This window comes from Arvicanthis niloticus, chromosome 1 (assembly GCF_011762505.2).
Source record: "Arvicanthis niloticus isolate mArvNil1 chromosome 1, mArvNil1.pat.X, whole genome shotgun sequence".
NCBI classification, from domain to species: Eukaryota; Metazoa; Chordata; class Mammalia; order Rodentia; family Muridae; genus Arvicanthis; species Arvicanthis niloticus.
Window position 1 is genome coordinate 89,064,793 of NC_047658.1, and position 22,907 is coordinate 89,087,699.

The window sequence follows — 22,907 nt, forward strand, 5'->3', positions numbered from 1 at the left end:
CTTCTTTTCTCCTCTTTGATATTTCCCAATACACTGTACAATTCTTCCCAACTATAGCAAAACAAGGCCTTTTTTCTTTTATTTAAAGGAAGGTGAGAAATTTTGGCTTGGAATTTAGAAGCAAACACCTAAACCTAGCACAACAAAAAGATCATCATAAGGGAATTATAACCATCATAAACAGTTAAGCATCAAAGAAGAAAACTGGAAAAGTCATCTAAATATATAAAGAACTAGTATATATCGCTACCACAAAACATAAAAATGTTTCATTTTAAAAGCATTAAAATGTACAATTTAAGTTTACACAATTTAAAAGAACTGGTACCTTACTTAATAAAGCATTTAGTAAAAGGGACAAAAAAAAAAAAAAAAAAAAAAAAAAAAAAAGACTTACAAAGCCTAAAACTAAAATTGTCTTGGGCAAAGTGACAGCTGCCAGTATAAATCAACTGAGGAGGGAAAGAGAAAGAGAACTCCATCTACTCACTGGCTTCCAGAGGGTAGGAATAGAGCTAAGTGTCCTAGGAAGAGAAAAGGCACAGCAGCATCAGCTTCCCAATCAGATAGAAGGAAGCCAGAGAGAAGCATAACCCTGTCAATGCTTCTTGAGGCAGAAGCAACCTATTCCACTTAGGAGGTTGAAAAATGGGAAGGCAAAGAGTGGGAGAGAAAATAGGCAAGGCTAACCTTGCTTAACTACCCATAGACGAAAACATGCACATATAATTATCCCTCTGGAGACTGGTTCCACAGCATCTGTAGATATTTAAACTACAGATGTTCAAGTACCTTATAAAATAAATAGCCTAGTACTTTAGCCTATGGACATCCCAATATAAATTAATCTTTAGATTACCATGAGATATAATGCAATGTAAATCACTGGTATACTATTATATTGTCTAGAGAACAATTGGGGGTAGGGGGTTTTTACACATTGGATACAGATGTATTTTTCTCCTTTCTGGAAAACACATAGACTACCAGAAAAATGGACTATATTTCACACAAGAGAAAAGACAGACAGACAGACAGACAGACAGACAACAGACAGTTGCACACACACAGCATGTACCCTCCTGATTTTTGGAGACACTGACATTTGATACCTGACCTATGTTTCTGACTAAGCTTTTTAAACAAGGAATCCAAACTATTGTAAAAAGATTCTTGCTTTGAATCCTTTTGCTTCTACTGCATTTTTACAGCTGAAACATCTATTAGGAATAACCGAGAGATGTTATTCCTAAGCAAATCTATAAACTTTCACTATACATCATACATTTATAATGCCATAAACCCAGGGTAAACCCAATAAATCTTAAATGGCTTTTATATCACATCTCTCTCCACACCCCACACTGCATGCTGGACAGTCAAACCAGGCCAACTTCCTCAGGCTCAGGGAGACAAAGTCTCTCTGCTTGTTGAACCTTACAATGTGATCTCATTAAAACCAGCCCATAAGGTTTTTTTTTTTTTTCTATCAAAAGACAATTTAGAATATTCCCACAGCCTAAGTCAGGTCTGGCCCGATCATGACCAATTTTATTTTGATTAAGTCTTGGTCATCTCCCTAAAGTATGAAGATACTAAATGGAAATCTGTGGACACTCAGCAAAGGGCAACTGGTAGAGTCAGAATAGAGTAATACCTAAAGGCAAAACATTAGTATCACACAGATACACTTCCACTCTCTAGACTTGGTGGGTGGCAGGACACCTGTCTCCTATTGTGATATTCTGACCCTGATCCCCAGATCTGCATTAAACCTGGAAAATGGTTTCCACTTAGCAACATAAAAGATTCCTTTTTAAATTTCAACAGAGCATTCTTTCCAACTGCTAGTAGACAGTCATGACTTAAGGTAACTTCTGACAGGAATGTCACCATTACTAACCAGCCTGAAGAAATGAGTAAAAATGTATGTAAAAAAGTTCACCACAACTAGAAGTCATTTAAATGTCCCCAAATAGATATTACATGTTGATGAAATGAGCTAAAGAATGTTTATGACAAAACCACTCAAAATACAATATGAAACAAAATTTGCATAATGGAAAATTATACATACAAACATAAATACATGAATGAATTATATCAATTATAATGTAGATATGTTGGGAAGGAGTTTGACACTCCTTGGCCAGTTATGCAGTTACCATACAACCCAGCAATTCTACTCCTAGTATATATCCAGAAGAAATAAAAATACACATTCACTCAAAAACCTGTATAGAACATTCCTAGTAGCACTATGTATACAGTCTTTGTCTTTCAAAGGACCAAAAAGAAAAACAACATAAATACAGGTGAGGAGGGAAAGTGCATACCTGAAATACCAGCATTTGAGAGGCTGAGATAGAAAAGGCAAGTTCTGAGCCAGGCTGCCTAATGAGTTCCAGGCCAGACTAGGTTACATAAACTATTCCAAGAAGCCAAACCAAACAAACAAACAAAATGGACCATTCATATATAATTATTTTTGTTGTTCAATGAAATAAAGTAAGATATATGCTACAAAGCTGTGAGCTTTTAAAGCAACATGCTAAATGAAGTGATATGTGGCCAGAAAACAAAGGCCACATATCACAAGTTTATATGAAATATCCAGAACAAGTATGGCTATGGGGACAGAAAGCAGACAAGCAGGGGTAAGTAGAGTGACCACTAGTTTTAAAGGTCTTAAGGGAATGTAAGTTTCTGGAACTGTGGTGGTTATAAAACCCCTGAAACTCTCAAAACCTGTTTATGTCTTTATACAATAAAATTGATTTTTAAACCAATATGTACTTAGTATCTAATTTGAAATAAATGTGAAGAAGAGACAAAACTAGTAAAGGAGAGATGCTGCCTTTGTGAAGGATAAAGCCACCAAGGGGAGAGCAGAAGCCTCTAGAGTGCTGGCAACTTATTTATGTACCTGGGTGACAATTCATTACTTTAGGACAGTCTGTCACGCTGTACACTAATAACCTGTGCATTTTTTGCATGTATGCAATACTCTATAAAAGCTTTAATGTTACCTTCAAAAGAGAAACACACACTAAAATGTCTCATTTCAGCTCTACGCTCTTGGGCTCTAGCTCTATGTACCTCCTACTCACCCAGATACTTAACTAGAAGCAGATCAGAAACTGTCAAATACAGATGTGAAGCAGCAAGTGACAGACTCCCAGGGAGAGGACAGAAAAAGAGAATATGAACCATGAAAGGCACTGGTGCAGAGCAATGGAAGCAAGCACCGCAAAACAACGAGCTAGAACACTTCACCTGTATGGCCCCAAAGGAACACTCCATGTCAAAGAGGGGCCTCAGCAACTAATGTTCCTATCAAAGAACTCGAATCAAGAACAGCACAAAGTGTCTAGGAAAATATGCACAGCATGTGATCCAGCCATTTAAAATCCTCAGGACAGTTGGTATTTAAACAATTATCTGAAGGAGTCTTTTTTAAGTCATATATTGACAATTCAATGGCACAGAATACATCACACTGAGAACTGCCCACAGTAAACCATCCAATATCCACAATCTATGAGTCTAATTACATATATATAGTAAAGAAAGAAAAGCTAAGAAAACTGGGACTCAATGGCCTGCCAAGATGTCAGCTGCTCCAGCATTCTGATGAGTCAAATGCATAGGTTCACAGTGTTTTCCAAAGGAAAGGAGTATCCTTCAACTGTGGCCTTCCTTCCCCTCAACCCAGCATAGTCTCTGATGATGGCCACATAAACAAGGAGTATCCAGGAAGAAGTCACAGCTACAACACCGAAATCACTCTCCTAACTTCACAGCTGTGACAGGGCAGCTGACTCACATGAGGATAAAGAGCACCCAACGCTCAGTTTTCTATCAACCAGAAAATGAAGCCTCTTTCCACTCCTTCCTGCACTATTAAAATTCCCAAATTATCTAATCACAGGTATTTCCCATGATTAGTACTTGTCTTTAAAGAAATTTGTCTTTTAACTACTGAGGTTTAGTACAACTTCCAGTAATTAAAGACTAACACAGATAAATTTACCAAATTGTAACTGAATTTTTAAAAGGGGACTCTTACTTTAGGGCAGATTGATGGGTAGTCCAACTTAATGTGTCTTTATAACTACTAAGAACAAATATACACAGGAAATATGGTCTTGCCATTACCATTTTCCTGCTACAGTGATGGCCCTCAGGAAAGGATGAATGTCCTTCCCTATAGTTTAAAAAAGGATCTTTCTCTGTCCCAGTGACACTCAGAGCAAAGAGCAGGACTAGTTACTATGTGGCAGCAGAGTCATGGAATGACAAGTCTGTACAGAAAATGCTCTTTACATAATCTATAAAGCAAATAATGCTGTGCAATTCTGCCTTACAATATTGTAAGGAATATAAAATAATCCCCTGGGCAGAGTATACTGTAGGCACTTATGTGCTCCTTACATAAGAAAACAAGGATAAACACACAGACCACACACACATGCAACTACTACATACCCAAGCCAAAGAGAGATCAATGCAAACCACACACATACATCTACTTGTATTTGAACAGTGGATGAATAAATCATAAAATTTAGAGAGAAAGGACAGGACCTAAGGATCAGATAAAAAGCTAAACTTTTAAATAGATCTACTTTAAGAGTAGACTAAAGAGTAAAGAGTTGACTTTAAGTCATAAATTATACTTTTCACATAATAATGCAAAAGTAAACTTTAGACAGTAATCCCTCAAACTCAAATGCAAAACAAAACAAGATTTTAACTTTGTAGCCAGTTGACAACAAAACTACAACAGGGAATTATTCCAAGTGACTTTCAATCACAGTAAGGGACCCAGAACTCGAAGATCTATGCTGTAGACATCAGAAATCGATAACTGGGCTAAATTTAATACTGTTTTAATGGAACTCTTCTATTAAGATGGAAGCATTTAAAATTTTACAATTGTTTATTTAGTTTATGTGTACACACATGTGATACAGAGTCAATTATCTCTATCATGTAGTTTTCAGGAATAAAATTTAGACTGACAGCTAGTGCCTTTACCCACTGAGCTATCTCACCAGCCCATAATGTCTTACAAGCTATTTTAGATTCGTTTTTCTAGTACTTCATATGTACTACATTATACATCAGCTCAAAACAATTTGAAGTTTTATTTCATCGTGTGTGTGTGTGTGTGTGTGTGTGTGTGTGTTTGTGTGTAAGTTTAAGGACAACTTTTAAGTCAGTTTCTTACTAATACAGTGGGTTCTAGAGGTTAAACTTAGGTTATCAGGCTGCACTGCAAGTAATTTTACCCACTAAGCCATCTTGCCAGACCCAATTTGAAATTTTTAAAACTTTGTCCTCAAACACAAATAATCTGAAAAGTACTGATAGATAACATGAACAGTTCACACAACAAATAAATTACAAGAAGTAAAAATTAAATGACTTAATCCACTAACAGTTTAGGACCTTATTCAATCCTAATATATATATAAACTGTAAAAAAAAATTATGTGTGTGGATGGATGTGTGAAAACACACACTCACATAGTATAGAATGATGATGTTACAAAATCCATGTTAATTTTCTTAGGTGGATGATGGAAACAGTGATTTTTAAAACACAGTACAGATACTGAACTAGTAATGGAGCAAACACACTTGGAATTCACTTCAAAAGCCAGCCAAAAAAGGCAATGGTTGTTAAATAAGAAGAGTCACCAAGTGGTAACTAGCAAAGCTGAGAATCAGGCACATGCGGGCTCAATATACTCACCTCACAAGCTAGATCTGTTATTTAAATATAGCTAAGAGAACATAAGCGCCATAAGAGTTCCACGAAAATGCTACCTGCTTTCAGTGAAGGAGCTACTACTATCAACCACAGGGGTGGGGGACACTTTAATAGAGGACTGGGTTTTAAAGTGGGCCTTGAGGAATTATGTTCCCTGAACCCACAAATACAAAGTAGGGCAGGCCAGTGGGGGCAAGAGGCTGAGAACAATGCTACCAGATCTCTTATCAGGCACTGTATTAAGCACTTTACAGATACTTCTCATTTATTCATGGTATTGAGTCTATGAAGAAAGCTTTTTTTTTTTTTTTTTCCCTCCTTTGAGGCAGGATCTAACTATATCCCAGGCTGATCTGAATGGATAGCTCTCTGTTGCCCAGGCTGGCCTCAAGTTTAGTGATCCTCCTATCACAACCTCTCAAAGCATGGAATTATAGGAGTAAGCCACCATGCCAAGCAAGAAAGTATTACTATTATACCAGTATCATAAAATAAAACTCAACTAAGAGGGGAAAAGTCCCTTGCCACAGACCTCAGGATCTGAATCAAAGTCTTAGTCTTTATTCAGCCCTTCGGCTAAAGGGGACTACATTATGAAGAAGCTTAAATGTTAAGAATACATACTGCATTCTGTATGTAACAGGAAAGGCAATAGTGATTTTTGAGATGTAATTGAAAAAAAAAAGTCTAATCTGGCAGCATTATAAACTTGAAATTGGAAGTGGCAGAGTTTACAAATGAGGAAGATAGGATGATTATAGCAATTATATAACTAAGACATAAGGTGGCCAGAACTAGGAGCTGGAATTATGTGCAGAAGATCTACCAAATGCCTTCCCTCAAAATAACTCCTTTACCTTACTGGAAGTCACTCCTCCTAGGCCACATCTCTTTTCTCTCCTTCTTCAACAACTGCAGAAATGGCAGTTTCTCTGTCAAGATTACACAGTGTCCTAGCCACAATAAGACACTAACACTTAGGTATGGTCTGCTTCGAATAGAGGCATTACCTCTCCATATTATGATACTCATTTGACAGCAGAACACTGTACACCTAGCTGGCAGTTGGATCAGCCTAGGCTTCATGCCAAGAACACACAATAAATCAGGGCCCTTCACATATGAACCATGGGCAGCTTGCTAAAAACCCAAATACAAAAGACAGCATTCTATTCCATTTCTTTTGTAGCTTTAAAGATAGTTATACCTTATGTAACTTGAAGGAATATGTTTCAGAATTTTACAAATTTGAGCAGTATCCCTGCAGAAACCTTATCTGATCCACCAACATAAACATTGGGACTAGGATGACACCTGGAAACCTACAAGGTCACTTGAGAACCTGAATCTGGAAGAGCAGCTCAGTTATCAAGTACAGTAGTGAAGGGCAGCACATGTGATGCCCAAGAACCCTCAAACCACACAGGGTATGAGGAATGGCTCCAACAGCCTGTTTGATCTCTGAACTCTGGGTGTTTGGGTTTAAGGAAGGTACTCAAATGGCTTTAGTTGACAGCAAGGACCTGTGTTATCCCAGCCATCATTTCTAGGACACATACAGGGTACTAATTTGTACACCTATGGTTCTCAACCTTCCTAATGCTGCAACCCTTTAGTACACTTTCTGTACTAAATTGTACTAAACTCAATAAGTACTTTCTATGCTGTGGTGACCTCCAACCAGAAAATTATTTTCATTGCTACTTCATAAGTATAATTTTGCTACTGTTATTAATCATAATGTAAATATTTTGAAGATAGAGGTTTTGCCAAAGGAACTACAAACCACAGGTTGAGAACCACGTTCTTCACTAAACCTTCCTTATACTTTCTCCTTTAATTATAAAAAAAAAAAAAAAAAAAAAAAAAACAAAAAAAAAACATGTAGAACTGCAATACAGCTCTGCTGCTCACTAGCATAGAACCCCAATATCCAAAACAAAATTTAAAACAAAAGTAACAATAAACCCTCTTTTTCAGAGTTGCTGTAAAAAATTTAAATCGAGCATGAAATCACTTTGTAAATAATCTGGCTTAGCACAGACACATAGACACAGACAGACACACATATACACACACACTATTCTCATGATTCTGTTTCTGTTTTTAATTTGTACTTATGTGTACAGGTGTCTTCCCCATATGTAAACATGTGGTCCTGATGTCCACAGAGCCAGAAGGGGTCATCAGATCCCCTGGGATTGGAGTTGCAAACAGTAGGTGTCATCGTGTAGGTGCAAGAAATTAAACCAGGGTTTTGTTTTGTTTTTTTAAGAAGATCAGTTAGTGCTCTTAGGCCCTGAGCCATCATCTCTCCAGTCCCATGATTATATTTCTTAATGCTTCCCAAACCAGGTATCTATGCCTTGTTCTTAAAGATTAGAAGAATGTCAAGAGTTAAAATGTACTGATCTGATGATAAGCATCAACATTCTTTTAGTGGGAGCAGATACCAACAAAGTCATTGTCTGAACAGCCCCATGGAATCTTCTAAACATGAATTATTTGTTTGTGGATGGACTGTTTGCTCCATCTGAGCTTGACAACTGGAGGGAAGAAGCAACAGATGTTCAGTGACTGGCCAGTTCCTCTAGGCACTGCCTCAGTGCAGGCACAGAACAATGGCTTCTACACAGACAAGGAACAATCATACCACAACAAAAGACTCAAGATAACGCCATGTGCTTCCTGAAAAAATGTTTGTTATACAGAAAAGAAAAAAAATCATTTGAAGAACAAAGAATGAACAATTAATAACAGAGCAAATAATTTTTGAAAGCAGAGGCAACAAATGACAGGTTTTACTCAAGTTTTTAATAACTTCTCTCCCATTACTATTTTAAAAAGCGGGGGGGGGGGGGGGCTTGGATTTTTTTGTTTTGTTTTGAGTATGTGGAAACTATGAGGTCATTGTGTTCCAGAGTTTTTACTATAGGAAACAGCTGTGGGGAACTATACAAACAGAAAACACTGCCCCATTTAGTTGCCCCTCATTGTGACAAGGGTATAAAGAGACAGGAAAAATCCATCAAACCACATGTATCAAAACAGAAGTGGCCAAGTCAAAGCAAAAGCCTGAAGCACACAAAGGAAGATGTAAAACAATTCATTGGGAACCAGCATCTATATGTCATGTCAACTATGTTTTGGGTTAAGGTATTTGTTCTATGGGCAGACCAGACAGGCCAGTTCTCGGCCTGCCTAACTCTGCAGCCCTTTATTACAATTCCTCATGTTGTGGTGACCCCAACCATAAAATTATTTTTGTTGCTACTTCATAACTGTAATTTTGCTACTGTTATGAGTCATGTTTTCTGATGGTCCTTGGCAACACCTGTTGAAAGAGTCATTTGACACCCCCTCAAAGGGGGTCTCAATTCACAGGTTGAGAACTGCTGACTTAAATGATTCACTTTGTACAGCTCCTGAAAATGCAGCAATCAACAAAGACAACATTAAAAATGTTTTTTGCCTAGGTTTCTAAAGTTCAAATACAAATTCATCCCTCACCTCCAAAACCACTTCCCACTCTACCAGTCTTGAAAAGTGCCACCCCAAAATAACCTGTCTCAAGAACCCTCCATATTATTTTCAACTCTTCCTACCTCATTCTTTCCCTTTATAGCTGCCAAATACTGTCAACTCACCTTGCAGTGCACATTCTTCACACATTTAAGTAAGGAAAGAAGCAAGAGACAGGACAGGACAGGACAGGACAGGACAGGACAGGTCAGGACATATTGCCCCTTATCACCAGACTGCTTAAGGGAGCCTAGTGTCAGGAAGTGCACCTTTATGCACAGTAACTTGTTCTCTGGCTTTATTTGCTCATAAAGTCCTGAGTACTGAAGCCCGCCACTCTATCTTCTGATTCTTCCCTGCTCTCTGAAAGTTTAAAGCCTCAAGTGAGGTCTACCCCAGATCTACAACAACCCTGGCTGTCATCAGCATATCCACACTGCTAATAGGCTAGTCTGCAAGCTGTCTTTAGCTGTGGCTTCTTCAGTTCAGATTAACCAGTAGTGTGCACATTCCACAAACCAGGAGCAGGAACTTGATACCGAGTAAGACGTAATCGTTACCCACTGCATACAGGGAACTGGGTGAAAAAACAATGGGTTCAGAAATCTGAATCCCCTTGTCTCTGGATAAGTTCTCTGTTTTTCAACAGTTCATACAATGTAGGGATTATCTGGTCCTAGGAAGAATGTACAAGTAAGTGCACCCAGTCCTGTTATTCTTTGAGGAACAGGTGGTTCTTTACTATCTCAATTTCTTCTCAGTGATTAGCTGACACAGGCTTTCTCACTATATCGTAATTATTTGACATTTTGTTGAAGGCTACTGATTTTTGTCAATGGCATATAAGTATTCAGTAAGGATAGTTCTCTGTCCCAAATTAATATAGATATTTAATGTTAGCATTCACACAGAATAATTGTTTTTCTTAACTTGACTAAATGAGAAACTCTAAAGAAGAGCATGAAAGAGAATAAGCAATATTTGATATCAATAGAACTGATGAAACAGAATGCAAAACTCATAAATACATCATCAAATGCTAAAGAAGCCTTCTGAACAGAAGCAGGGTGATCATAAGGTTGGATGAGAACAGCATCCATTAGTACTCGCTGAGCACTGTGTGCAGGCCCTCTGCCAGGTTCTTCTCTCATTTATTCCAAAACAGGCTTAGGAAGTAGATATACTGCCATCTCCTCTGCAGATTAGGAAGTGAAGCCCAGAGATGTAAGCCTCAAGGTCTCACGGTAAGTAGAGCAATGGGACTAGAGGAAAGGCCACTACCTTACAGCTTACCAAATTACACAAAAGCTTCAATGTACATCTACATCACACAAGCAGTCAACTCCAAATTACTAAAGAGAGAAATATTTTGGAACGTAACAGAAAAGGGAAAAGTATCAAAATAGAGTAGATAGCATAACCAAGTGGAATTTATTCCTGCTGTGAAATAAAGTTTCAACATACTAAACATCAAGCAATGTAAAATACCATACATCAACAAAATGCGGGGTGGTGGCAGGAATATCTCAAACTGATACAGAAGAGAAACATTTAATAAAACCAATACTCTTTCAATGAATTAAGAGCGGTGGGGGAAATCAACAAACCAGGAAGAAAAGGATACTGCATGCCGGGTGGTGGTGGTGCACGCCTTTAATCCTAGCACTTGGGAGGCAGAGGCAGGTGGATTTCTGAGTTTGAGGCCAGCCTGGTCTACAGAGTGAGTTCCAGGACAGCCAGGGCTATACAGAGAAACCCTGTCTAGAAAAAAAAAAAAGAAAAAAGAAAAAAGAAAAAAGAAAAGGATACTGCCTCAGGACAGAGGCAAGCACTCTCAATGGTGGAAGCCTGAAAGTATCACCTCTAAGACCAAGAAATGAGACAAGGATACCCATTTTGCAATAAAAATCGGAAAAAAAAAAACTAAAAATATCAAAATTTGAAAGAAGCCTATCTCTCCCTATTCACAAATGATATCATCTTTTATATAGAAAACTATAGATAGGAGGAAAATCTGCTAAAATAAATTAAGTAGCCAAGTTGCAAAATACAGAATCAACATGACAAAAGTATATCAATTACATACTTTTATACACTATTAATAAACAATCAAAAAAAAAAAAAAAAAAGAAATAGCAAGTCTATTTATACAGCTGAGAGTGTAGCTCTCAATTCAGCAGCAGAAAACCTGTTTGACATGTGCAGGCCCTGGATCCCATTCCCAAACCAAAAAGAGCCATTCTTTTTTACAATAGCATCATTGAGAATAAAATATCAGTTTTAATCAAGGCAGAAAAAATTGTACTAAAAATGGAAAACACAGCTGAAAGAAATAAGAAATGTCATAAGTGGAGCTGTCCCATTTTTATGAACTGCAAAATTCAGTATCATTATGATACCGCTACCAAAAGAAGTCTACGGGATGAATATAATCCCTATCAAAATTTTAACAGTATTTTTTTCCAGAAATAAAAGTCCTTAAGTTCATACAGAATATCAAGAGACTCTGAAGATAAAAGGATCTTGAAAAGGATAAAGGTGAAGGTATCACACCAGATTTTCTAACTTACTACACAATCATAGTAATCAAAACAGTGTGGCACTGACATTAAGACAAACATATAGAACATACATTGCACAAATACATAAATAGTCCAATTGATGGCAATGATGAGGAAAAGATAGTCTACTTCTACATGTGTCTCAAATTTATCTCCTCCCTCCAGTGTTCTCACCAGGTCCATTATTAAAAGCCTACTGCCTGGTCTCCAAGCTTGTTTTCTGCTCACTATTCAACACCAGAATGAAAATGAAATGTTTGAACATAATCGTGCCAGAACAGTGCTTGAAACCAGTAACAACTAGCCTTTGCTCAGAATGAAACCTTAAATATTTCACCTTGGCCTCTAAGGCCCCATGAGACCTATCCCTTTCCAGCCTCATCTGTCCCACTCTTGTGCCTCCTTGCACTGCAAACAAGGTCTGTCAGATTGCTCAATACACCTCCAGCTCTTCCCAACAATACAGCGTTTTTGAGCCCATTTTGCTCATATGCCTTATCTTTTTCTTAGCTCTTAGAATTTAAAATTTCTTACATGTCAGTGTTGACTGACTAATATCTGCCTCCTCTGTGACAAGTTCTGAGAAGGGACCATGTTGCCTACTGCCTTCTTTATTTTACCATTGCTGTTTCATTTTATTTAAACACTATATACCCAAAGACTAGCTAGCACAGTGTTAGGAACTCCAATTTGTAGAAGTGTTAACTCCTGACAGTGAATTAAAAGATGAATCAGTCTTCTGCTTATATTTCAGCTTACAATCTGGTCCTTTCAGAACTCCTACTGAACCTACAATTAATAGTTCAAAATTGCTTCCTTGTAACAGATAGGTCCTCTGACGGCAAGAACTTTGCTCCATAATCTTCACACTAAATCCTCTATTCCCAACCTCTCACCTAAACTAGCTCCTTTAAACACAATAATTGACAATAATTGGTGTGCTTCAAGTCAGATGCCATGCTTTATACATGACTCCCAAAGCTCCTGTTCTTGAAATGTAATCCCCAATACAAACACTGAGACCTTTAAAAAGCAATTAGGCATAAGATCCTGCCCTCAAGAATGGATAAATGTCATTATCACAGGAGTAGGTTCCTGAAAAAGAACAAGTTTACACTCCATTATACCCTCCTTCTTCACCCCCTGTAAACTCACAAGCTCTCAGTCTCTTGACCAATCATCTTCTGCCATAGGATGATGGAGGAAGAATCCTCTTTGATAGATGTGGGCCCCTCAACATTGGGATTCCCCATCTTCAGAATTTTAAGAAATACATTTCTTTAGAAGTCACCCAGTCTATGTATTATACTAGGAAAAAGAACCAGAACATCAGCAAACACTGAATTCTATAATTGTCTGTGTATTTTATTCCCCAAGTAGCCTTCTTAGGCAATTTCGTCCCTGCCTCCTGTGCCTGATAAGAAGTGATAAACATCAGCTCACGCATTTGAAGAGTTCGAAAGGGTTGTTTTTAAGCATGATTTCTGAAAGAACCTGATCCTCAGGAGCTATGGCATACATTCAAAGCCGGCTGCAGATGACCTTATTTTCACTACAATCACCACAGTCTCAGAGGGAAAACATGCTGCTCGTCTCAGCATGTCCGCTAGGCCTGCTCAAGCACTCCATGAGCCCTGCCATGTCAGTGGCTGTGCTGATAAGGCCACTCCAGGCCAAGTGTTTTTGATTACTGCAAACTTGAAGGAGTCTCCAGATTACTTCTATCAGTAGATCACTCTGCTGCAGTTGCTCTTTGAGACCACGATTTGAAAACTGAGCCTATAAAACTTACCTATCTTGGATGAAAGTGGCTTTTTTTTTTTTTTTAACACTTGTTAAAAGAGGACTGAGCACTAACCAAAAGGCATTCCTAGGAACCTGAACACTGAAGCTCCTAGTAAAATTAAAGCAATACGTTGATTCCCCCTTAAAATATAAGAATGAGCATTCAGACTTCAAAATCATTTATTTACCTTACTATTTTATAAAGAAAGTGGCTCACACAAGGATTGCATCCAAGTTCATGCTTGTGCACACGTGTGTACACACACATGTACCATATCTACAAGGTAAACAAGCTAGAGGCTGGGAAAGTTAGAGAAGTCTGTGCTGAAGACAGACAAAATGCTTCTCCATCTTGGCACTCCTGATACCTCGGGCTGAAGGATGTGGGGAGGAGAGTTTGCATGGTAGCCTACAGATTCCCTGAAATATACCCACTAGCTACAATAGCACTCTCATCCCAGGTGGAAGAGCCAAGTATATCTTCAAAGACAGACAATGTCCCAGGGAGTGAGAGGTAAGTGGCACAGGAAAAGGTAAAAATGCTCTCATCAGAAACCAGTACATGAACAGCATCAGAGCATTAAAAAATACATTAAAAAAAAAAAAAAAAGATACAAGCTGCAACTAGAGAACTTTCTTGAAGCATATCAAAGTAGGGCCAACTTGTCATTCTAGCCAATAAAACTCAACTTTTGCAACCACAGTGCAACCAGAAGCAAAAAATAAAATAATAAAACTAAAAAAGAAGAAAACAAAACAAAAACCACATTTACCTGGCAAATTCCTTAAGCTCAAAACAGTGTGGTTAGAAGGAAGAATTCTAACTAAAAACTTACACAGAGAAACATGAGTAACCTGGAAGGCTTACCACGATAAGATCACACTCAAATCCAGTGAGTGCTCTTCTAGACTTTAAGGCAAAACCAAGAAGGCCAATTGGTTCTATCTCCTCTGCCAACTCCAGTCAGGTGATGGCTGCCTGGAGCCAAGAACTGAGAAGGACTCTGAGATTCAATGAGCTACTTGAATACGGAAAATACACAAATAAGTATCCATGATGTCCACAAACAAACAGGGGATCAGGGACAGACAAGCCTCACATCCATCGCCAACCAATCCTCCACAGAGAGCAAGAGACAAAAAGAGAGGGAAAAAGGGACAGGCAAAAGGAGGGAGAGGGAAGAAGACAGAAAGACAGAAATCCTGCACTCTCCTACTTTATCAACTCAGGCTCCCAACTCCCCAGGAGAAAGTCCAAAGCAGCCCACAAAGCCCTTCACAATTTCTTCACAACATGATTCCCCAAAGGGAGTCTACACTACTATGGCTGGTTATGGTGCAACCAACTACCTAATGTCTCAGTGTTTCCTCAAAGCATATGCAATTTCAAACTCCCCCTTATCACTTCCTGGCCCAGGAAACTTTTGTGCCTCCTGTTCAGTAATGTCCTATCATCTGCTCCTTGGAGATGATATGGCTCAAAGTATAATCCTTAGATAGGCAGTAGCAGTATCACCTGGGAACTTGTTAGAAAAGCAGTCTGTGAGGCCCCACTCAGCTAATCAGAATTTACTTTATAACAAGATCCTCAGGTGAACTATAAATGTGACTCATGTGCAAGTCCAAGTGCAAGATGAGCTCTCAGGGAACCTAAGTCCCACTGGAATACTCCTCATAGCAAGTGCCTGGCCCATTGTAGATGAGGTCATTTGGGTGGGCTACCTAAGAGACAAAACCCTACTCATCTGCTATATATATAAGCAGGATACCAAAACACCTGCTTCTAGCCCTCCTGGCAGACAACTGACAGGTATGTCACTTGTGATGTCAGCAGAAGCCTGCTGGGAGCTCCTAGGAGAACATTTATTTCTCTCATGACTTCCTATGTTCCTACTGGAATATAGGGTGCCTGAGGTACCTCTGTCAGACAACCATGAGGTAACAAACACAGACAAAAATCCAAATAACAACTAAGGACAAGAGTGGGAACAGAATGGTCTGCATTAGCAGTGGGTCCATGAACTCTCCGGGACACCAGAGAACCAACAGACTACTGTGCCAGCCTGTTCAACATTTCTACTTCACAACTCTTTCATTAAGGAACCTTCCTCCTGATGCTGAATGCATTCCTATCTGAGTAAACCGTTACTAAAAGGGAGGTGAATTAATGAATACACACTGAACTGTACTGACATATCAGAAGATTACAGTATTTCAAACATAAGGACTCCCAAGCTCAACATTGCCAAATATGCCTCCAAAGTCTCTATTCTTCTAAAAGTATTGACCCATTTCTGTTGGTAGCTTAATGGATGTAAAAGTGAGCACAACCTCATAAAAAGCAATGGAAATGACATCGAAGAATGCATTCAACTTTGCCAAGTATGCCTATCAATCATCCTGCACACCTAGAATTACTAACCTATTTCTGCTCACTCTCAGTGTGTATAGATGCAGAAGGGAACAGCAGCCCCTAAAATCAACTGCCATGCTCACATACTAGAAGATGACATACCAAGAAACTGCAAGCTTCACACTAGATCCTGCCTTGAAAACTTCCCCTCGGTTGTGGCTACCTGTGGGTAACTATAAGCAAAGGAGAGGGATCCTACAAAGAAATGCCCGTTCTCCTAGTTTCTTACTCTGAGAATTCTAACATAAATTCTTACTATATTTCCATTCAAAATTTCAAGATCAAACGCTAACACGTTTTCTTTTTAAGCAATATAAATACATTATAAGCAACAACAACTAAAAGGGTGGTGGTAGGCAGTGGCGTGCTGCTCCTCAGCCAGCAGGCAGGACCTAACCAAAGCAGATTTCTCAGCTGCACCATCATCCAGTCCTGCCATCCAATCAGTACTTAGAGAAATGCATTCTCCAGAGAAACTTGATAGCACAATGGAAAACCAGTACCACTTGCCATAAATAGAAGACAAATGAAAAAAATTCAATAAAAGCATAATAACCTTATTAAATTTAGCTTCTGTTGGGCAGACAAGATGGCCCATCAGGTAAACATGACAACCTGAGTTCAATCCCCAGAACCCACATAAATGTAGAAGAATACTGACTCCACAAACTGTCCTCTGACCTCTACACAAGCGCCCCCCACACACACACACACCACACACATGTAAATATTCTTTAATGTTGTCTACCAAAGTCTCTAAACTTGAAACTTGTTTTCTTACTTTAAAAGAGGAGTGGAGAGGGTTAGGTTGATCTCAGCACACAGGAGGCTATCAGGAAGATCTCAAGTTGAAAGTCAGCCTTGCGCTACATAGTGGGACCCTGTCTCAAAAAATAAAGAAGGCTGACAGAAAATCAAGGTGAGACAGCTGCCCAAAATAAATGGGGATAACTATCAAACTGAGGAGTTCTAAGCATGAGGAAATGTGGGAAGGAATGGAAAGACTTATTTTTCACTGTCCAAGTTCATTCTTGCTAATATCATACCCATATCCTACCTTAAAGTATCCCTTATACAATCTCCAATCACCTCCCTGCTCAGCTTACAGTAAGAACCCTTACTTAGAACAGCCTAAATAACCCTCGTCATCTGGACCCAGCAAACATTTTTGCCCCCCAGTCTCATCCTCTCAGTACATGGGCAACTTCACCAGCAGTTGCAAGCCAAGGGCCAGGACCACCTCCTCCATCTATTACATCATCAGGCTCTGCCTTCGTCAAAGTACTATCTGATAGCACCTAGTTCATTTTACATGAGAATAAAAAAAGAGTACTATGCATGTACATACACTACTAGACATAGCTGAAGCACTTTATGTATCTCACTGAAGCCCCTAAAAGTGCCCAAACTGGGTAATCTCGCTGTCCAACGTAACCTGTCAACTTGCTATGAGTAAGTACCAGGTAAAAGGGAGCATAAAGAGGCTCAGTTTTGCTACTTAAGAAGCAGAAGCCGGATTCGAACCCAAATGGATACTCTCCCACCAATACCCCTCCAAAGACTGAAGTTCCATGAAGGCAGGGTCTTGCTCCTGGCAACATCCATCCCCAGGGCGGATCACAGGACCTGGCGCCTATGTTCTGGCGCTCGGAAGCCAAGCTGGATGCATGGCTGGTGGGAGGAATGCGTTCCTTTGTCATCTGGGTTATCTTCCAGAACTCTCTGAGCATCCAGCGCAAAAATCCTCCCAGCCCGAAGAGGAGGGGCCCAAGAAGAGCCCGAGCTCCAAGAGCCCCCCGGGCTCACCTTGAAGTCTCGGCTGTGCTGCGGGGTGTACTCCAGCGTCCAGAGCGCCCGCACCAGGTGCGCTAGCTGCTCGGTGACCTCGCCCTGGCCGTGCGGGCCGCGGCCCGCCGGCTGCTCTGGCTCCGGCTCCGGCCGGCCCGCCCGGTACTGGCCCAGTGCCAGGTACTCGGCGAAGAGCTCGGTGTTACTGAGGCATTGCAGCGTGGCGTTCATGAAGCACGTGTTGCCGTGGTTGCGGAGCCCCGCCACGCCGGGCACCGGCTCCGAGGCGCAGGCGGGAGGCGCGGGCGAGGCGGGCGGCGGCGGGCACGGCGGCGGCGTGGGCGCGGAGGCCGGCCCGGGCGGGAAGCAGCTGCGGAGGCCGCCGCGGTCCGGGGCGGCGCCCTCGGAGCTGAGGTGCGAGAGCGTGGACAGCGTCTTGAGGACGCGGCTCATGAAGCTGCCCACCGAGCGCGCCGACGACGGCGACGAGGGCGCGGCCGGCCCGGGGCCCCCAGCGCCGCCGCCGCCCCCCGCGCGGCCGCTCCGGAACAGCCGCTTGCTGAACGAGCGCTTCTCCTTCCCGCCTGCCGCCACCGGCGGCCCGGGCCCGGGGGCCGTTACCTTGGACATGGCGGCGGCTACCGACGCTCATCACCGCGCCAGTCCGCCCGGACCGCGACTCCGCCACGGCCGCCGCCGCATCCCGCCGCCTGCGCCTCACCCGGCCCGGGGGGCTTCGCGCCCTACACTACCTCAGAGCGCTGCGGAGAGAGCAAGCAAGAGAGCGACGACCTAGGGGCGCGCGTGCGTCGCGCGGCCGCCCAAGTGGGCAGCTCACGTGACTCGCTGGACTCGCAGCCCCGCCCCACACTGAAGCCGTGAAGCCGCCATATTGACTGTGGGAATAGTGCTGTCCCTAAACCCTGACACTAGGACTCCCAGCTCAGGGCGTGGTTCTGCGTGATAAAGCTCAAGCCTGGCCATGTTTAGTATGGGCATGGTCCTGCACGCTAGGGCAGGCTCCGGATGGTGGGTTTTAGGGGTGGGTCTCCGTCTTTGCTTGTCAAATGGAAAGGATCTAGAGAAAGTATGGAAATCAAGCTGCCACGTACCAGGTGGCAGAGGAGCTGATAAATGCAGCCTTGTCTTATCCCGGGCGACTTAACTCAGCCTGGCTCCCGAGGTCTACCGCGTACCACCCAAACGTGGTCACGGTGCTGCCACATTCTAGTGGGCTTTTCTTTAAGGATGTACCTTGGGGTCCCAACAAACTAGTATTATTAGAATTGCCTTACTGAAAAGTTTTGTGAAATAAAGCCTTTAAATCCATTGAGCTCTCCTTTTAACCACTCAACACACTGAGCATTTACTCAATCATTCATTCATTCATTCATTCATTCATTCGATAAATAGCGGCTGAACATTAGCTGTTTGCCAAATACTGTACTAAACTCTAAGGATACTACAAGAATGAAACTAACTGGGTTTCCGCTAGCCTTCCTACAATTTATACTCTCAGTAGGTACTCATCCATGATAACCTCTGTATTCCACATGCTATGCCACACATGGAATACCTTCCTTAGTCTTCAGTGCCTTTGATAACTCATTTAAACCCAAGTTTGGCTCAAAGACTTAACTTTTAAATCAAGGGTCACAGATGCAGTACTATCACAGATGCTAAATAGGTCATAAGAATGAACAAAGAATCCTGGTGAAGGGTCAGTCATCTGCTGATCAGGTCATACTTCACACGTCTTGGAGATACAAGAATTGTTGTGGACAGTGTCAACCTGCTAATTAACATTCTTCTAAAGAGATGGCTCTCGCTCACCTCCAGTCAGTCGTTCCCGTGTGAGAATAGTGTTGCCGGATCATCTGATTTTTAGAGAGAAGGTGGAAATTCTATTTTTAAATTTTGGTTCAATTTTTTTTTTTAAGAAAATAGAAACATAGTGCATGGGAGAACAGTATGCATTAAGGCTGCCTTCTACTCAAAACCCACTGGTTTCTGACCTTCTCTTTTTATGTTCTCTTTGCTGAGAGATGAACCTGACTCCTGCTTTCTGCAAAACAAAGATATTGGGAAAGAAAGCCCACCCTATACCCATCTCAAAGTAAATAGTTTTGGCCTCTAGATTTCTACTCAATAGTAAATATGGTATCCTGTAATTTTGTTCTCTGACTAGGCTCAAACCACTTCCACTTCTACCTCCTAATCAAAACATGTATCCTAGCTGTACCTCGGGCTCCTTGCAGCATCAGAAAGAATGCCACTTGATCACAATAGAAGCTGAAGCCTGTGGCCCTCCACCTTTGCACACATGCTTGTTGCTCCTAGTGATTTGATCCCCGTTGAGAACCTTTACCCAAACTGATCCATCTGCTCCAGGTATCTTGAACCTCCTCATTTAGTTCACCTCTCTTCATCTCTAAAATCTTGCCTTCATTAATTGCATCATTTCTGCAGACCCTCTTAGTACCTTTTGGCCATACCATTAACTCGACCCTGTTGGAATTCAACATACAATGAGCCACTGTCTTAGTTGTTTTCTATTGCTGTGAAGTTACTATGACTAAGGCAACTAAGAGAAAGTACTTAGTTAGGGGCTTGCTTACGGTTTCAGAGTTAGTTCACCATCATTGTCGATAGCAAGTGAGCAGAGATGATGCTGAAGCTGTAGCTGAGAGTTTACATCTCATCCAAAGGTTGGAGGCAGAGAGAATGAGAGCAAGAACAAGAGAGTGTGTGTGCATGCAAATCAGACAGACAGACAGACAGACAGACAGACAGAGACAAAGACAGAGATAGAAACAAAGAAAGCCAGCAACAGGCTGGGCTTAGTGTTTGCTTTCAAAAACTCAAAGCTCACCCTCAGTGACACACCTACCCCAATAAGGCAACACCTCCTAGTTCTTTTCAAAACCCAAAATGGTTCCACTAATTCAGGACCAAGCATTCAAATATATGAGCTTACGGGGGTCACCTTCATTCAAGCCACCACAGTCATTTTTATTAAACCCTAGGCTCAATCCACAAAAAAAAAAAAAAAAAAAAATCCTCACCCATTTTACTCATTCAGGATACTCAGTTAAGATGGCTTATTCTACAGGAAAACATCTGAACTACATCTGAATTTCTGGAGGAATATCTGAGAACTGCCTTTCCAAACTCCTTCTACTAGTTTAGGCTTATTGGACTCTAGGAACACCAAAACCATCCAATCCAATCCTGGCTTACCCAGCACAGGCTTTGAAGAGTCCCTTGTTGGAGCACTAATATGTTGTTGTTGTTGTTGTTGTTGTTGTTGTTGTTGTTGTTGTTGTTGTTGTTGTTCTTCTTCTTCTTCTTCTTCTTCTTCTTCTTCTTCTTCTTCTTCTTCCTCTTCCTCTTCCTCTTCCTCTTTCTCTTCCTCTTCTTCCTTCTCTTCTTCATCTTCTCCTCCTCTCCTTCTACTACTACTACTGCTGCTATGATTTTATTTATTCTTATGTATATAAATATGTTTTCCCTGAATGTATGTCTGTGCATCACATATGTGCAGTGTACTGGAAATCTTAATAAACACTGGGCCATTAAGAGGACCTGAGTTCAATTCCCAGCACCCACAGGGCAGCCAATACCTACTATTACTCCAGTCTTAGCCCAATATGTTCATTCTTAAGACTTATCTGAAATAACATTCCATAATAAATATTGCACTGCCCCTCCCTTGAACTTACCAAGGAAAACACAGATGAGAAATAAGAGCACAGTAAGGAGCATCCTTGACTATGCTTTAGTTATCCTTGAAACTATCATTGGGCCAAAACTTGGGACAAGGAGTTTGTGGATTTTACATACTGTCATGTCTATCTCGAGGCAGGCTTATCTGGCAAACAATGAATGGAGAACACAGTTCCCACCGAGGAGATGGTGCTGACTGGAAGGAAGGAAGGAAGGAAGGAAGGAAGGAAGGAAGGAAGAAAGAAAGAAAGAAAGAAAGAAAGAAAGAAAGAAAGAAAGAAAGAAAGAACCAGATGGCATCACCATTCTTAGGAGTCACAAGGCCAGATTTAGGGAAACTCTGTTCTTTTGAGAATCAGTGTTCCGCCTCTGGAAAGGCTTGTTGATGCCTAGCTTCACATTTGGGTAGATAGTCACATATTTGTTAGTGTATTAAAGTGCCTCATACTCTACTGAGTAGCCAGGTAGATAGAAACATATTTTAACAAACATGAAAAGAAGTGTGGTGATTTTAGCTGGCATATTACTGTGCTTTAAGATGAATAAGCTTGAATACAAGCTGGGCTTTTAGGTCTTCAACATTTAAACCAACTTCCAGCTTGGAAGAGATACAAATTAGGGAAGAGATCTTAAGCTTCCACTGTGGGAAAAAAAAAAAAAAAAAAAAAAAAAACAGAGCAGGGATTGGGGAGAATGTGTTCTTCTTCCCACCCCTGTTAGCTTGAACCCAGGAAAGTGACCGAATAAAGACCAACCAGCTGTGCCTCCCCAGTCAGACTTAGAATCTGTAGAAACCAGGTGAGTTGGAGGTAATGCTTTAGACCACGAAACCCCATAGGTATGTGTTCAGCAGTGTAGCATCAGTGAGGGATAATGCCAAGAATGGCTGCCGCAAGTGTCCTGCTGGCCACATTACTGACAAGTTCTTACTGGTGTCTGCCTCCCTGAGTTTCTGCCCAAGCCTGTTCCTCCAGCTCTGCTTTCATTGTGAGCTAACCTGATAGGCTTCCTATAAATTCCTTTATTGCTGAAACTAACTGGTGTCGGTTTCTTTTGTCTGTAATCAAGAAAACAACTACCAGTGCCTTTTAATTAGCAATTTTCAAATTTATACTGGTGTGAGTTACCTACAGGCATTTGCATTTTATTCCTTTTATACACGCTGGTTGACAATAGTAGTTTGCATATGAACTGTGGTTATTGATATTTCAGTTTTTGAGGGTAGCCTGGTCTTCATGGTGATCCTCCTGCCTCAACTACCTGCATACTGAAATTGTAGACATATGTCACCACCTGCTTTGTCTATATTGAATCATGTAGTTACCTTACAACC

General features: G+C 40.9%; 1 protein-coding gene across 1 annotated transcript in view; it reads right to left on the reverse strand.

The window, feature by feature from the left end:
• The window catches only part of Usp31 (ubiquitin specific peptidase 31), a 66,390-nt gene extending 47,725 nt beyond the window's left edge, over positions 1–18,665 (reverse strand). Inside the window, exon 1 of the mRNA XM_034493301.2 lies at positions 17,867–18,665. Within this exon, the coding sequence (XP_034349192.1) occupies positions 17,867–18,478 (612 nt within the window). The 5' untranslated portion in view covers positions 18,479–18,665. The remainder of the gene's footprint in view (positions 1–17,866) is intronic.
• Positions 18,666–22,907: the final 4,242 nt, after the last annotated feature.